Source organism: Boleophthalmus pectinirostris, unplaced genomic scaffold, assembly GCF_026225935.1.
Source record: "Boleophthalmus pectinirostris isolate CB_2022bp ecotype Guang Dong unplaced genomic scaffold, ASM2622593v1 HiC_scaffold_16, whole genome shotgun sequence".
NCBI lineage: Eukaryota > Metazoa > Chordata > Actinopteri > Gobiiformes > Gobiidae > Boleophthalmus > Boleophthalmus pectinirostris.
In genome coordinates, this window is record NW_026571095.1 from 5587421 (window position 1) to 5600598 (window position 13178).

A 13178-nucleotide genomic window follows, 5' to 3' on the forward strand; every position below is an offset into this window, starting at 1 on the left:
ATATCTTTTCCATATGGGCATGAAGGTTTAATGCCATACTGTGAAACATTCCAGAAAATGGAATAACATCTCCACACATCAAAGTATTAGACGGACACTAGAACGTTATTACCTGATCAAAAACATACCCGGAGTTGTGTTTTGTTTGAGTTATCCCTTATTATTATTAGTCTGTTTACATCTCCAAAGCTCAAAATACTCTGTTCCACATTGTGATGTCATGCAGTGGTACGCTCATTATTACTAACATTCAGATTCCATTGTATTGATTCGTGCGCCCTGTTTACCGTCACTGGAGTTGTTTATTTGTGCATGCAGACTTGTCATCCCCTCTTCAGGGCGCGCCGACATATCTCCAGAGATCAAACCAGTGCGACCTTTGAACCCGGGGGTCAGGAATGCGTTGCCCCGAGCGAGGAATCCAGAAACGCAAGGCTGCAAAAGAGCCCGGCTAAAGATGCACAGCCCTCAAATATCTGGGCCGGTCCAGAGAGACAGCTGACGGCCAAGCAGACTCCGAAACCTTTTTAGATCCATGACGCAACGTATGTGTGGAAACGTATCCGCACGCAGAGGCTGTCAGCACGGGCAGAACAAGCAACGAGAGTCAGGCTTACATACAGAACTGTAGATCTCACACACTGACCACTGCTGTTTACTCGAACAAACGCGTCAACAAAACTGCCATCTTGGAACAGGAGGAACGCTGCTTTAAAGTTCAAGATTAGTCCTAAATCAGGCCTGGTTTAGACCTCGTTCAGTCCTGGTTCAGGCCTGGTTTAGTCCGGTTTTAGTCCTGGTTTAGATTTGTTTAAGTCCTGGTTTAGACCGATTTTATTCCTGGTTTAAACCTGTTTTAGTCCTGGTTTAGTCCTGTTTTAGTCCTGGTTTAGACCTGTTTTAGTCCTGTTTTAGTCCTGGTTTAGTCCTGTTTTAGTCCTGGTTCAGTCCTGGTTTAGTCCTGTTTTAGTTCTGGTTCAGGCCTGTTTTAGTCCTGTTTTAGTCCTGGTTTAGTCCTGGTTCAGTCCTGGTTTAGTCCTGTTTTAGTCCTGGTTCAGGCCTGTTTTAGTCCTGGTTTAGACCTGTTTTAGTCCTGTTTTAGTCTTGGTTTAGTCCTGTTTTAATCCTGGTTTAGACCTGTTTTAGTCCTGGTTCAGGCCTGTTTTAGTCCTGGTTTAGACCTGTTTTAGTCCTGTTTTAGTCTTGGTTTAGTCCTGTTTTAATCCTGGTTTAGACCTGTTTTAGTCCTGGTTCAGGCCTGTTTTAGTCCTGGTTTAGACCTGTTTTAGTCCTGTTTTAGTCTTGGTTTAGTCCTGTTTTAATCCTGGTTTAGACCTGTTTTAGTCTCGGTTCAGTCCTGGTTTAGACCTGTTTTAGTCTTGGTTTAGTCCTGTTTTAATCCTGGTTTAGATCTGTTTTAGTCCTGGTTTAGTCCTGGTTTAGTCCTGGTTCAGTCCTGGTTTAGACCTGTTTTAGTCCTGTTTTAGTCTTGGTTTAGTCCTGTTTTAATCCTGGTTTAGACCTGTTTTAGTCCTGGTTTAGTCCTGATTCAGTCCTGGTTTAGTCCTGTTTTAGTCCTGGTTTAGACCTGTTTGAGTCTTGGTTTAGTACTGTTTTAATCCTGGTTTAGATCTGTTTTAGTCCTGGTTCAGGCCTGTTTTAGTCCTGGTTTAGACCTGTTTTAGTCCTGGTTTAGTCCTGGTTCAGTCCTGGTTTAGACCTGTTTTAGTCCTGGTTTAGTCCTGGTTTAGTCCTGGTTCAGTCCTGGTTTAGACCTGTTTTAGTCCAGTTTTAGTCTTGGTTTAGTCCTGTTTTAATCCTGGTTTAGACCTGTTTTAGTCCAGTTTTAGTCTTGGTTTAGTCCTGTTTTAATCCTGGTTTAGACCTGTTTTAGTCCTGTTTTAGTCCTGGTTCAGGCCTGTTTTAGTCCTGGCTTAGTCCTGGTTTAGATCTGTTTTAGTCCTGTTTTAATCCTGGTTTAGATCTGTTTTAGTCCTGTTTTAATCCTGGTTTAGATCTGTTTTAGTCCTGGTTCAGGCCTGTTTTAGTCCTGGTTTATACTTGTTTTAGTCCTGGTTTAGACCTGTTTTAGTCCTGGTTTAGACCTGTTTTAGTCCTGGTTTAGTCCTGTGCTGGTTTAGACCTAAAGCATGTGCAGTGATCCTGTGAAATAGTCTGGATGGAGTTTTTTAAAAGGTCGACAGAGGTAAAAACAAACTAAGTTTTAAAGTGTGTTGGAGGTTCCAGTCACTGATATAGAACTGAAATGAGGAGCGTTGCAAAGCTGAACGGCTTTAGAAACAACCAGGGTCATGTGTCTGTTGGAGCGCAGTGTGTGTCTGGAGCTGTGTGTGTGTGTCTGGAGCTGTGTGTGTGTGTCTGGAGCTGTGTGTGTGTGTCTGGAGCTGTGTGTGTGTGTGTGTGTCTGGAGCTGTGTGTGTGTGCGTGTGTATATGTGTGTGTGTCTGGAGCTGTGTGTGTGTGTGTGTGTGCGCGTGTGTATATGTGTGTGTGTGTCTGGAGCTGTGTGTGTGTGCTTGTGTATATGTGTGTGTGTGTCTGGAGCTGTGTGTGTGTGCGTGTGTATATGTGTGTGTGTGTCTGGAGCTGTGTGTGTTTGTGTGTGTGCGTGTGTACGTGTGTATGTCTAGAGCTGTGTGTGTTTGTGTGTGTGTCTGGAGCTGTGTGTGTGTGTGTGTATACGTGTGTGTATCTGGAGCTGTGGATGTGTGTGTTTGTGTGTGTGCGTGTGTACGTGTGTATGTCTAGAGCTGTGTGTGTGCGTGTGTGTTTTTGTGTGTGTCTGGAGCTGTGGATGTGTGTTTGTGTGTGTGTGTGTGTGTATACGTGTGTGTGTCTGGAGCTGTGTGTGTGTGTCTGGAGCTGTGTGTGTGTGTCTGGAGCTGTGTGTGTGTGTCTGGAGCTGTGTGTGTGTGTCTGGAGCTGTGTGTGTGCAGTCGTGAGCTGAGGTAGGATGGATTTTTATCAGTTAAACATTTGTAAATGAACAATACCCAGTGTGTTTGTGTGTGAGGGACACTTCACCAGGAGCACAGTGCACAGTGATGGTGTTAAACAGTAAACACCTGCGGTTATAAATCACATGGAGCTTTTTTTGATGTGGATTTGTAAACTAAGTCTCCAGAGTCAAGGATTATGATGATGACGAGTTTTAACCCAGAGCTCTTTTAAGGACCGTGTGAAACTGTTTTAATGCAGATATAGGAAACCGAAGTATAAGCAGCTCTTGAGGTCAAAATAAATTACCTGTGTACTGCAACTCATTACAAAACGTTGGGTGTACGGTTGTCAGACTGTCAGGACGTGCACTGTTAGCATGCTAGTTGTAGTCATCACTGCAAAATGGTAAATGGTCACACACTCACAACAGCATTCATATGTGCTCTGGTTTCTGAAAATCATGAAAAGGGCTTATAAACTCATCGCAGTGAAGAATGCGTAAGGTAAATGAGGAAGAACTTTGGACCACTGCAAACGTTTTAAAATGAATAAGTTCCGTTTTGTTTTTTCATATTTTTACAGTGAGAAAATCCGGCGCAGTGCCTTTAACCGCGCTATGATGTCAGCCACGCTCCTTCTCGTAGTCTTGGAGGCGCTATATAACCTGCTTCAATTGAATTTCTCCTACACATCCAATCAGATAAGTGCTCCCGGGGAAGTAGGATTAGACATTGTGAGGAACGCCACAGTTTGTGATATGGTTTTATGCGGATGATTTCATGCTACAACAATGGCTGGGGTTAACATCTCAGCATTCTACAGGCCAATAATATTTAACACAGATGGAAGCAGCTCAAATGAGTCTAATGATAATGCAGGGTTTTGTTGCCATACAGTGAGTTATGAAATTACTAGAAGCATTCACCATTCAGGTTCAACATTTATGAATTTACATTTGTACATACAGTGTTTATCAATAAGGAAAACTTTTAGTCTAACATCGCCACATTCTAGAACCTCAAAACCACCAATAATATTTTATACATATGAGGGCAGCTAGAATGAATATTGTTAAAATGCAGGTATTTGTTGCAATAAGCTCTATACACGCATCCTGAATTTAGGACTTGTGGTCATCACACAATTCATACCAGGAAGGATCCTCCAAAAAAGTGAGCATCAAACCTCCATGTTTGTTTTCCCAGTGGGATGTGTCTATTGTCAGAGTCGATCTTTTCAAGTCTTTTGAACCATATCACTTTTGTTTCTGGTTCTGATATTGTTATATTTTAGTTTTGGGATTTGGACATTGTAATTGTGTGGTTGTTGGATCCTAACAGCAGAAAACGGCTTCGGAAGTTTGTGAACTCGAGAACTGCAAAAGTGAATCAGATGTGTGTGACTCAAACCTCCATTCAAACTGTTTCCCTTCCCAACGGAATTGAAAAATAGTGAAAGGTGAAGGAGATGGGCAGGATTGATCCACAGGAAGAACCAAAAAGGAAACATTTGTCTGTCTAAGAAATCATCCCTAGTTTGCAGTGAACATTTTGTATGTGGAGCAACAACAAAACAAACTCCTGTTTGTTAAGTGAGAGGTGCAGAAGACAAACAGACTGAGCTCACACTTTCTTGTTCTTGTGGTTTTACAGCAACATCACGTCTTGGTCTTCGTGACCAACGTTGATCGAGGGATCGGGATTTTGTTTTAATGGAGCTCCACATACAAAATGTTCACTGCAAACTCGGGATGATTTCTTAGGGAGCCAAAGGTTGCCCTTTTGGTCCTTCCCGTGGTCTGTAAAAATGTGACAATTTACCATGACCACAATTGAAACTGTTTATAAATTGATAACATGTAATTAGCTTGTTTGATTTGGAAGGTTTTCTAATGTTTTCAAATCAAATAAATTATTTAAAATAAGGAAAACTGTGGTTCTTACCCCCATCTGAGAGTATGACACCTTCTAGAATCTAAAAACTACCAGTACTGTGGCCAAAAATCTAATGAATTATCCACTAAATTAAATGAAATGGATTAGAATAAGATACTAAAAGATGATTTGAAAGCATCTGGCTGAGTTTAGCTTTACTGGTGGGAGGTCTGCTACGTTTTTGTTTCCATACTGACTCAGACTGCACTTTCATACCTCCAAAAACATGCGTTGCTGTTGTGAGCGGGGTCATCTCTCCATTGATATGACCTTTAAGTTGGCCTCGCTTGTCTCCATGGAGATAGACAAGTTTAATTCCATCCTGCAGAACGAGGCAAATCAATAACATCCCCCCAGAGACAAGCAGGTGTCAGACCCTCCACCACAAAAGTTCGTGCACCAGGTTTGCTTTCTCTAAATATTCCACAAAAGTATAGACGCAAATGAGTATTACAGTATTTTCATGGGTTTCAGCTTCCTGTTATTATATTATATATTGTATATTGTAATTGTGTTTTTTATTTATTTTATCTTTATTGTGATTTTTGCAAAGCATGGGTGAAATATTATTTAAAAAATATTCTGCACTGGAGAGCTGTAACGTTTTATTTGCAATTAATTAATTTATTTAATAGGGACAGTGCATATTAATAAACATCTACAACACTGCTGGGTAAATATGCCAGATTATAGCAAGACTACTCATTTCCCTCTGTACGTCCCTCAGCAGGTGACATCTAGTCAGGCTGCCACCACCTAGTGCCTCTGCTCAATTTCATTTCTCTCCAGTGACTAGGTCAAGAATCAGAATACACTAGACCAGAGCTGTTCAAACGTTTTTCAATAAGGGCCACATATCTAAAGACAGAAGAAGCAGAGGTCTGATCGAGTGCTGTAGACTGGTGCTCAATACAATGAATCATTCAAATATGTGCATGTTTATCACGTTAGAATGAATAAAGACTGATGGCTCAATCTGAGATGCTTAAAACCACACACTAAAATTTAAACATTAGCTTTATCAAGGTCAATTTTCAAAAAACTTGCAGTAAAAAGTAAAATTTTAATTGATGCACGGTAATTTGGGCCAATTCACCGGGAAGCCTGAGGGCCAAGAAAAATTTGTCTGAGGGCCGCATTTGGACCACGAGCCGTAGTTTGGACATGCCTGAACTAGATAAATCGCAAAAACCCTGGAAGTGCGAGTTCGGGCACCAACCAATCAGAGAAGAGCCAGACATTCTGTGTTGGCAACGATTCCCGAGATCGAGGATTTAAAGCTGGAACAAAGAGAATGTTTGGTGAATTTTATCAAGACGTTATTGTCCTTCTTCCTACAGGATTTGGGAAAAGTTTAATATACCCGTTAACCCCGTTAGTGGTGCATTACATACGTCACGACCAACTAGCAGCGACTGGTTAAATGAAAAAGTATCCGCCTACCATCGAGTGAACAAAATCTAATCTAAATCTAAATCTAATGCTGCGAGGTCAGACGGTTTCTACGAAGTGAAACCGGCTGATGAATCAGGTTAAGTAACACCACAAATTTAACAGAGAAAAAAACAACAATAACATGTGACCTTTCTAAACTAAAAGTGTCCACAAGTCTGATTTTCCTTTAACCACTGGAGTCCCTCTTAATGATAAAGGGATTTTTATAAGAATTATTGTGTTATTAAGTGTTTATTGTGTATAAATGTGGATGAATGAATTGTGAAATGTGCAACCAATCTCTCAAATCTGCAAAACAAATTCACCTGTGGGTACGAATAAAGCGACCTAACCTAACCTGACCTAACCGCTATGGCGACACTCCCAACTTTTCGTCATTGTGAAATCCAAGAATAGGCTACATATATTATTCATACTGATAGAGCAGGCGACAATATGAAAACACAATCCTCAAATAAGGCGTCAAGATGTATTAGAATAGAGAAATGAACATGTATAGCAAAGTAACAGGATGAGTTTTAGAAATGACTCCTGTTCTACTCTGTATTTTTAAAGTTCATACACCTCAAAACAACAGACTCATTACAGATTCAGCGCTCAGGTCTAGATTTTTCTATAGGCCACTATTTCATTTTTACTTGTACATATATAAACTGGTTTAATTACGTCTTATTTGACAGAACTCTCGCTATTTTTATTGTTACCATACATATTGCTGCTCTTTGTTATTATCGTATATTGTGATGGGTGAGCTCCTGTGTCCAAATACTCATAATTTCTCTTGTGAATCAATAAAATTTCAGTTGAGTTTAAGTGTCCTAAAAACGTTAAATACTGTTGCTCCAAATCCAAAGATCTCCAAATGTATTTCCAAACACCTTCATTAAACCAGTTTATTTAAAGGTGCACTATGTAACTTTTTGACAGAGGGTCGGTCACCTAGCCTGATTCATGGGCCGGTTTCACTTCGTAGAAACCGTCTGACCTCACAGCATTAGATTTTTGATTTAGTTAGTTTAGATTCGATTTTGTTCACTCGATAGTAGGCTGATACTTTTTCATTTAACCAGTCACTACTAGTTGGTCGTGACGTATGTAATGCGTAATAACTGGTATATTAAGCTTTTCCCAAATTCACCAAACATTCTCTTTGTTCTGGCTTTAAATCCTCGATCTCGGGAATTGTTGAAAACACAGAATGTCCGTCTCTTCGCTGATTGGCTGGTGCCCAAACTCGCACTTCCGGGGTTCTTTACAAACCGTCTAGTGTATTCTGATTCCTGACCTAGTAGCTAGAGAAAAATGAAACTGAGCGGAGGCACTAGGTGTTGCCAGCCTGGCTTCTTCTCACCTGCTTCTTTCTATGGATATGTCATTAATCTACATGGAATGTTCCACAGTGTGACATTAAACAGCTCTACCTTACATTTATTCAAATACAGGTGGTTTTATAGCTCAAAAATACCTTGAAAAACAGACTGAGTGGGGTTGCCGCACCACGGATCTGACTTGGCCTGGTTTGGTTTCCGTGAAGATACAAAGGTTTAATATTGTGAAAACATTCCGGACAAGGCAATAACATCTCCATGGACAAAGCACTTGATGGACCCTCCACCACAAGTTACACAATGAACCTTTAATATTCTGTCTGACACAGCCTGAATGTTCCACCAATTTTCACTGGACCTATACGGAAATCAATCCATGAGTAATTTCATGTGGTCAGCTACGAGACTTTACCATAGCAACAACTTCTCCTGACACGCACCTCGGTTCTTCCGCATTATCCTGCCAATTAGCTCCGTAACCCCGGCTCTGCGGACTTTCCTGCCCGGCCTCGGCCCTCTGTTGTGGGCTTGGGTTCGCGGAGGCCTCGGGGTCATGCTCCGTGTTTCTCCGATCCTGCACATTCCCCTCTGCTCCCACTCGCTCTGCTCTTTGACCGCCATGGCCATATAAGGCAGCGGGCGCCATGGCAACTGCCCGGCTTCAATAGCTAGTGTCAAATCCCAGTGAGCGCATAGCACACATATAAAAGCACAGGCCGCCCCCTCCCCCTACACACACACACACACACACACACACACCCCTTTGGCTAAGGCAAACATAAACAGGGGAGGTGCGGGCTGTAAGCACTATCCACATGTAAAGGGCCCCCACAATAACACAGGGACCCCAGGCTGAATAAAGGACTTATCTGAAGAGAGTGCTAATTAGAAAAGCACTGATCCAGCTTTTACTCTGCCAATACTGGTCTAAACAGAGACGCTACTGTATTGAAATGTAGTAAAATGTTCCACAGTATGACATTAAAGTTCATATTTTAGATCAAACTGACTCTTGTGAGCTTTAAGACATGTCAGAATAAAAAACAGACCCGGAGTTGTGTTTTGTTTCAATCACATATGTTTGATTAACTCTTTTATTCAAATTAAATTAATCTAATTATGAAATGATTCTCGTTGTACGTTTAAAAAGGAGGATTCTGTTTAAGAGCGCACAACATAAAAAACTAACCTGATTCATGAGCTGGTTTCACTTCGTAGAAACCATCTGACCTCACAGCATTAGGATTCACATTTTTTATTTAAACAATCGTTGCTATTTGGTCGTGACGTATCCCTTAGGAAGAAGGACAATAACATCTTTCCCCTTGTCACGTCACTTGTTATTGTTATTTTTTCTCTGTTAAATTTGTGGTGTTACCTCAGCCGGTTTCACTTCGTAGAAACCGTCTGACCACGCAGCATTAGAATTTGTTCACTCAAGGTAGGCAGGCTAACTGGTATATTAAACTTTTCCCAAATCCCACAGGAAGAAGGACAATAACATCTTTCTCTTTGTTCCGGCTTTAAATCCTCAATCTCTGGAATCGTTGCCAACACAGAATGTCTGTCTCTTTGCTAATTGGCTGGTGTCCGAATTTGCACTTTGGTGGTTTTTGCGAACCGTCTAGTGCAGGGGTGTCAAACTCATTTTGGTTCGGGGGCCGTGTCCAACCTACTTTGATCCCAAAGGGGCTGGATCAGAAAACTCATGTCATATAAACCCCAAAAATAACAATCAATTCAAATATTTGTGCAGAGAAAGACAAATCTATTACAGAAATCTTTTTTAATTGATGAACTCTTTCTTTTACAAAACATTATAATATTATGAACAACCTGAAACTTTAGGAAAAATGCAATTTCAACACAATGTTTTAACATTAACTTGTATGCAAATAGGAATAAGTCAGTTTTTCTTGGAAAATCCTGCACTTGGCTCCACTTTTCTCATTTTTGACATTTTGTTGATGAGGTAAAAACGATCGTCCTTTAAGAGCGTTTGGAAAAAGGCAAGTCTTCATTTGTGCTGCTCTGGTGGGAGGAGCCACTATGCTAAGCACCGCAGAAAATTACCAATATTTTAATAGAAACTATAATTAAAATATTTTAGTAGAAAATCAGCAGAGGGCCAGATTAAAGGTCTTGGAGGGCCGCATCCGGCCCCCGGACCTTATGTTTGACACCTGTGGTCTAGTGTATTCTGACTCCTGACCTAATCACTGGAGAGAAATGAAACTGAGCGGAGGCACTAGGTGGCACCAGCCTGACTAATAAACAACCTATAATATTAACATTTGAGAGAGGACTGAAATCCGAAATGACAAATTAATACAACTGTCCCATGTGTTTCAGAACGTGTCTAAACTGCACACAAGATTATTCTATAAAAAGACAAGATATTTTGTTCTTTACAGTGAAGCTTCTATTTACAACTGCAGATAATTACACCATCTCATATTGCAATTTTGAATCGATAATGATTAGAGGTCGGACATTACACAAAATCAACTGTTTAAGCCATGTTTTATGTTGTTCTCTCCTTAAAAACAGACCTGGAGTTGTGTTTTGTTTCATTCACACAAGTTTGAGTAACTCTTTATTATTAGTCTGTCTCTAAAGCTCAGAATGCTCTGACCCACTTTGTGATGTCATGTAGTGGTAGTTTTCAAGTGAACAGCAGCTTTTTACCTTTTGTTCAGTAGAATGATAATCCCAGAACTAAAATGATCCAAATACAGTGGAGCACTTCCTGTAGGCATATTACTAAAAACTCACAAATTGGAACAGTGTTTTCAATTTGAGAGAAAAACTCCTATATTGTGCAGGATTCACGTGTTAAATGTGTGAATGAAACAAAACACAACCCCTGATATGTTTTTGATGAAGACACACATAACAAACATTTAAAAATAGTATAATAATATGGATCATTTCATTTTGCAGTTCTTTTTTCCTATTTGTGTCATGTAAACTAATCCTGTAACTTAAAATACCCACATGACTACGTTAAGGAAATTGTTCTCTTCATATTACTTTTATCAATTAATTTCCAGAGAAGAGGAAATTTGCTATAATCTTCACAATTTATGAATACTCCCCAAACTCCAGGGCCTCCAGACGTCCCTATTTACTCAGGACAGTCCCAGTTTTGAGCCCTGTGTCCTCTGTCCCAACAGATTTATCCAAAACCACTGATTTGTCCCAGTTTTACAAGAAATGTCCAAGGTGTTCCTATTTTTGACCAATTTGATCCCCTCCAATAATAAAGACAGACATACATTGTAATTTGTTTAGGTAAAATACAAAAAAGCTGCTTAAAAACAACCAAAACACAAAGAAAATGTGATTATATTGACTTATGTTAGTCATGAATGGTCTCTGCGTAACAGTCTTCCTTCATTACGCATCCTTTTCTCAATTTTATTATTACAAACCACCAGAAAATCGGGGATGTCCCTGTTTTTTTTATTTTGAAATCCTGGTCACCCTGCCTCCACATCGTTAGAAACGGCCCTGCGCACAGAAAAAGCCAAAGAGGAGAAAAGATCGGAACTACACCAAGCTCTTGTAATGTGATTTGACTTTCCCACCCCCACCTAACCCGAGAGAGAGGGAGCCCACAGACGAGCGCTCACACTCGGAAGCACGGACGCGGTGGAGCAGCAGCCAAACACACACAGCTAACGCTAAAGAGGCCGCCAGTCATTAGGTCTTATGGGCAAACACTGACAAAAGACTGGGGGGTGAAAGCCAGTGGGAGCCAGCCATGGAGCTCTGAACGCGCACGTTTACTGGGACCGTGTCGGGCTCCGTAGCTCCAGGGACGCCGCTTCGAGACTTCCCCCCTTCTCCCGAGGCACAGGAGCGGGTTGATTCGACCGGAGAGACCCGTCCACGTCTTCGCCTTTGCAGCTCTACGGACGGACGGAGCGCGATCGTCCCCGCCGCTTCCGTTACGCACCGACAGAAACCACGCTTCTCCGCACGATTCATCTGTTTTGATCTCAAGACGCTTGGATATCTTTATCGTGGTTTACGGAGAAGCAGCTGGCACGATGCTGAGAGGATTATTACGGCAGAAAGACAGCCCCTCTGGTCGGATAGAAGAGCCGAGGATTTAGCGTCCGACGGAGCCAAGGGGAGCGAGCTAACGCGTTTTGGTAAGCGTGGCGACTAAAAGCGTTGAGATTTACGCGGTTTACGATTATTTTAAAGGCAATTAGAAACATTTTTGTGCTAGAGTCACTGCCTGAAAGCTTGTAAGAGCTTTCAAAGCATGTGCTAGCTAACCTGGCGAGCTATGAAGTCCATTTTCAGCCATTACCGTTCACCCATCCGTGAGCTGACCCAGCCGATAACTGGACAAATTGCGCGTTTCGCCCTTCTAACAAACCTAACCACACGCGTAATGTGTCTAAAGCGTTTTATTGAAGCTCATTATGTATTATAACGTGTTTATATGGTAATAATGTCGTAATAACTGGTTTTGTTTACGACTGTTTCCCGTTAAAGGTTTCCTGAAACGGCGCCTGGCTGCTAACCTAGCTTTTGGAGAGGCATCGGACGCACACCACCTCAGGAGCTGGCCCACATATCGAGCCGACTGTGCGTTAGACTGCTTTTAAAGACACAACAGGGAACATTTTGGGGGATATTTTGTAGCCCGCAGAAAAAGTTGCTACACTTGGAGATTGTTTCCAGGTCATAGTGGAGGGGGAGGAGACAACAAGCCGAGTGCTGTTTTTACGCCCCAATTCAAACCCATTTTTTTCCTTTTTTCACTTTAACATCTGGTTTTAAAGCTTGGGGATATTTTTGTGTGTTTATTTTTTGCAAGCACGACAAATCTTTGAAAAAAAAAATCTGTAAAATTCGTGGGAACAATTCATTTCACTCCCAAGAAGAAGGTTATGGTCATGCATTTGAAAGAGTGACCTTTTCAATCACAGAACCCATAATATACATGTTCCTGTGTGACAGCAGCCAGTAAGTTTGGGTGCGTGTCCAATTTTCTATTCTCTGGCGGGGTAACCAAGAAATGGCCATGGTGAGTGGGGGCTGGGGAGATCCAAACGGGGGCACCAACGGCTTGGGGGAGAAGGGGTACCTGCGGGGGGAGGAGGAGGACGGCTCTCCCCAGGCAGGAGGCAGCGACATGGAGGCCGGGGAGGACGACAAGGCCTGCGTGGTGGACTGCGTGGTGTGCGGAGATAAGTCCAGCGGGAAGCACTACGGCGTCTTCACCTGCGAGGGCTGCAAGAGCTTCTTCAAGAGGAGCGTGAGGAGGAACCTGAGCTACACCTGCAGGTAAGGAGGGAAGGAGGGATGGAGGGAGGGGGAGTCGATGGATGGAAGAATAATGGTAATTTTTGTACATAATAATAATAATAAGACATATAGTGCTTTCGCAGTAACTTAAAGACGCTTTATGACGGTATGATATGGATTAAAGCTTAATTGTGATGTTGTTGAGATGTTGTTGCTGCGTCCTGGAATGCCC

General features: G+C 41.8%; 1 protein-coding gene across 2 annotated transcripts in view; it reads left to right on the plus strand.

Annotated features, from left to right (window-relative positions):
* Positions 1-11170: 11170 nt before the first annotated feature.
* Positions 11171-13178, plus strand: part of nr2f6a (nuclear receptor subfamily 2, group F, member 6a) — a 29074-nt gene continuing 27066 nt past the window's right edge. For both annotated transcript variants that reach the window (XM_020940903.2, XM_020940904.2), the window contains exons 1-2: positions 11171-11838; positions 12191-12985. In XM_020940903.2, coding sequence (XP_020796562.1) covers positions 12717-12985 — 269 coding nt within the window. In that variant the 5' untranslated portion in view covers positions 11171-11838; positions 12191-12716. The remainder of the gene's footprint in view (positions 11839-12190; positions 12986-13178) is intronic.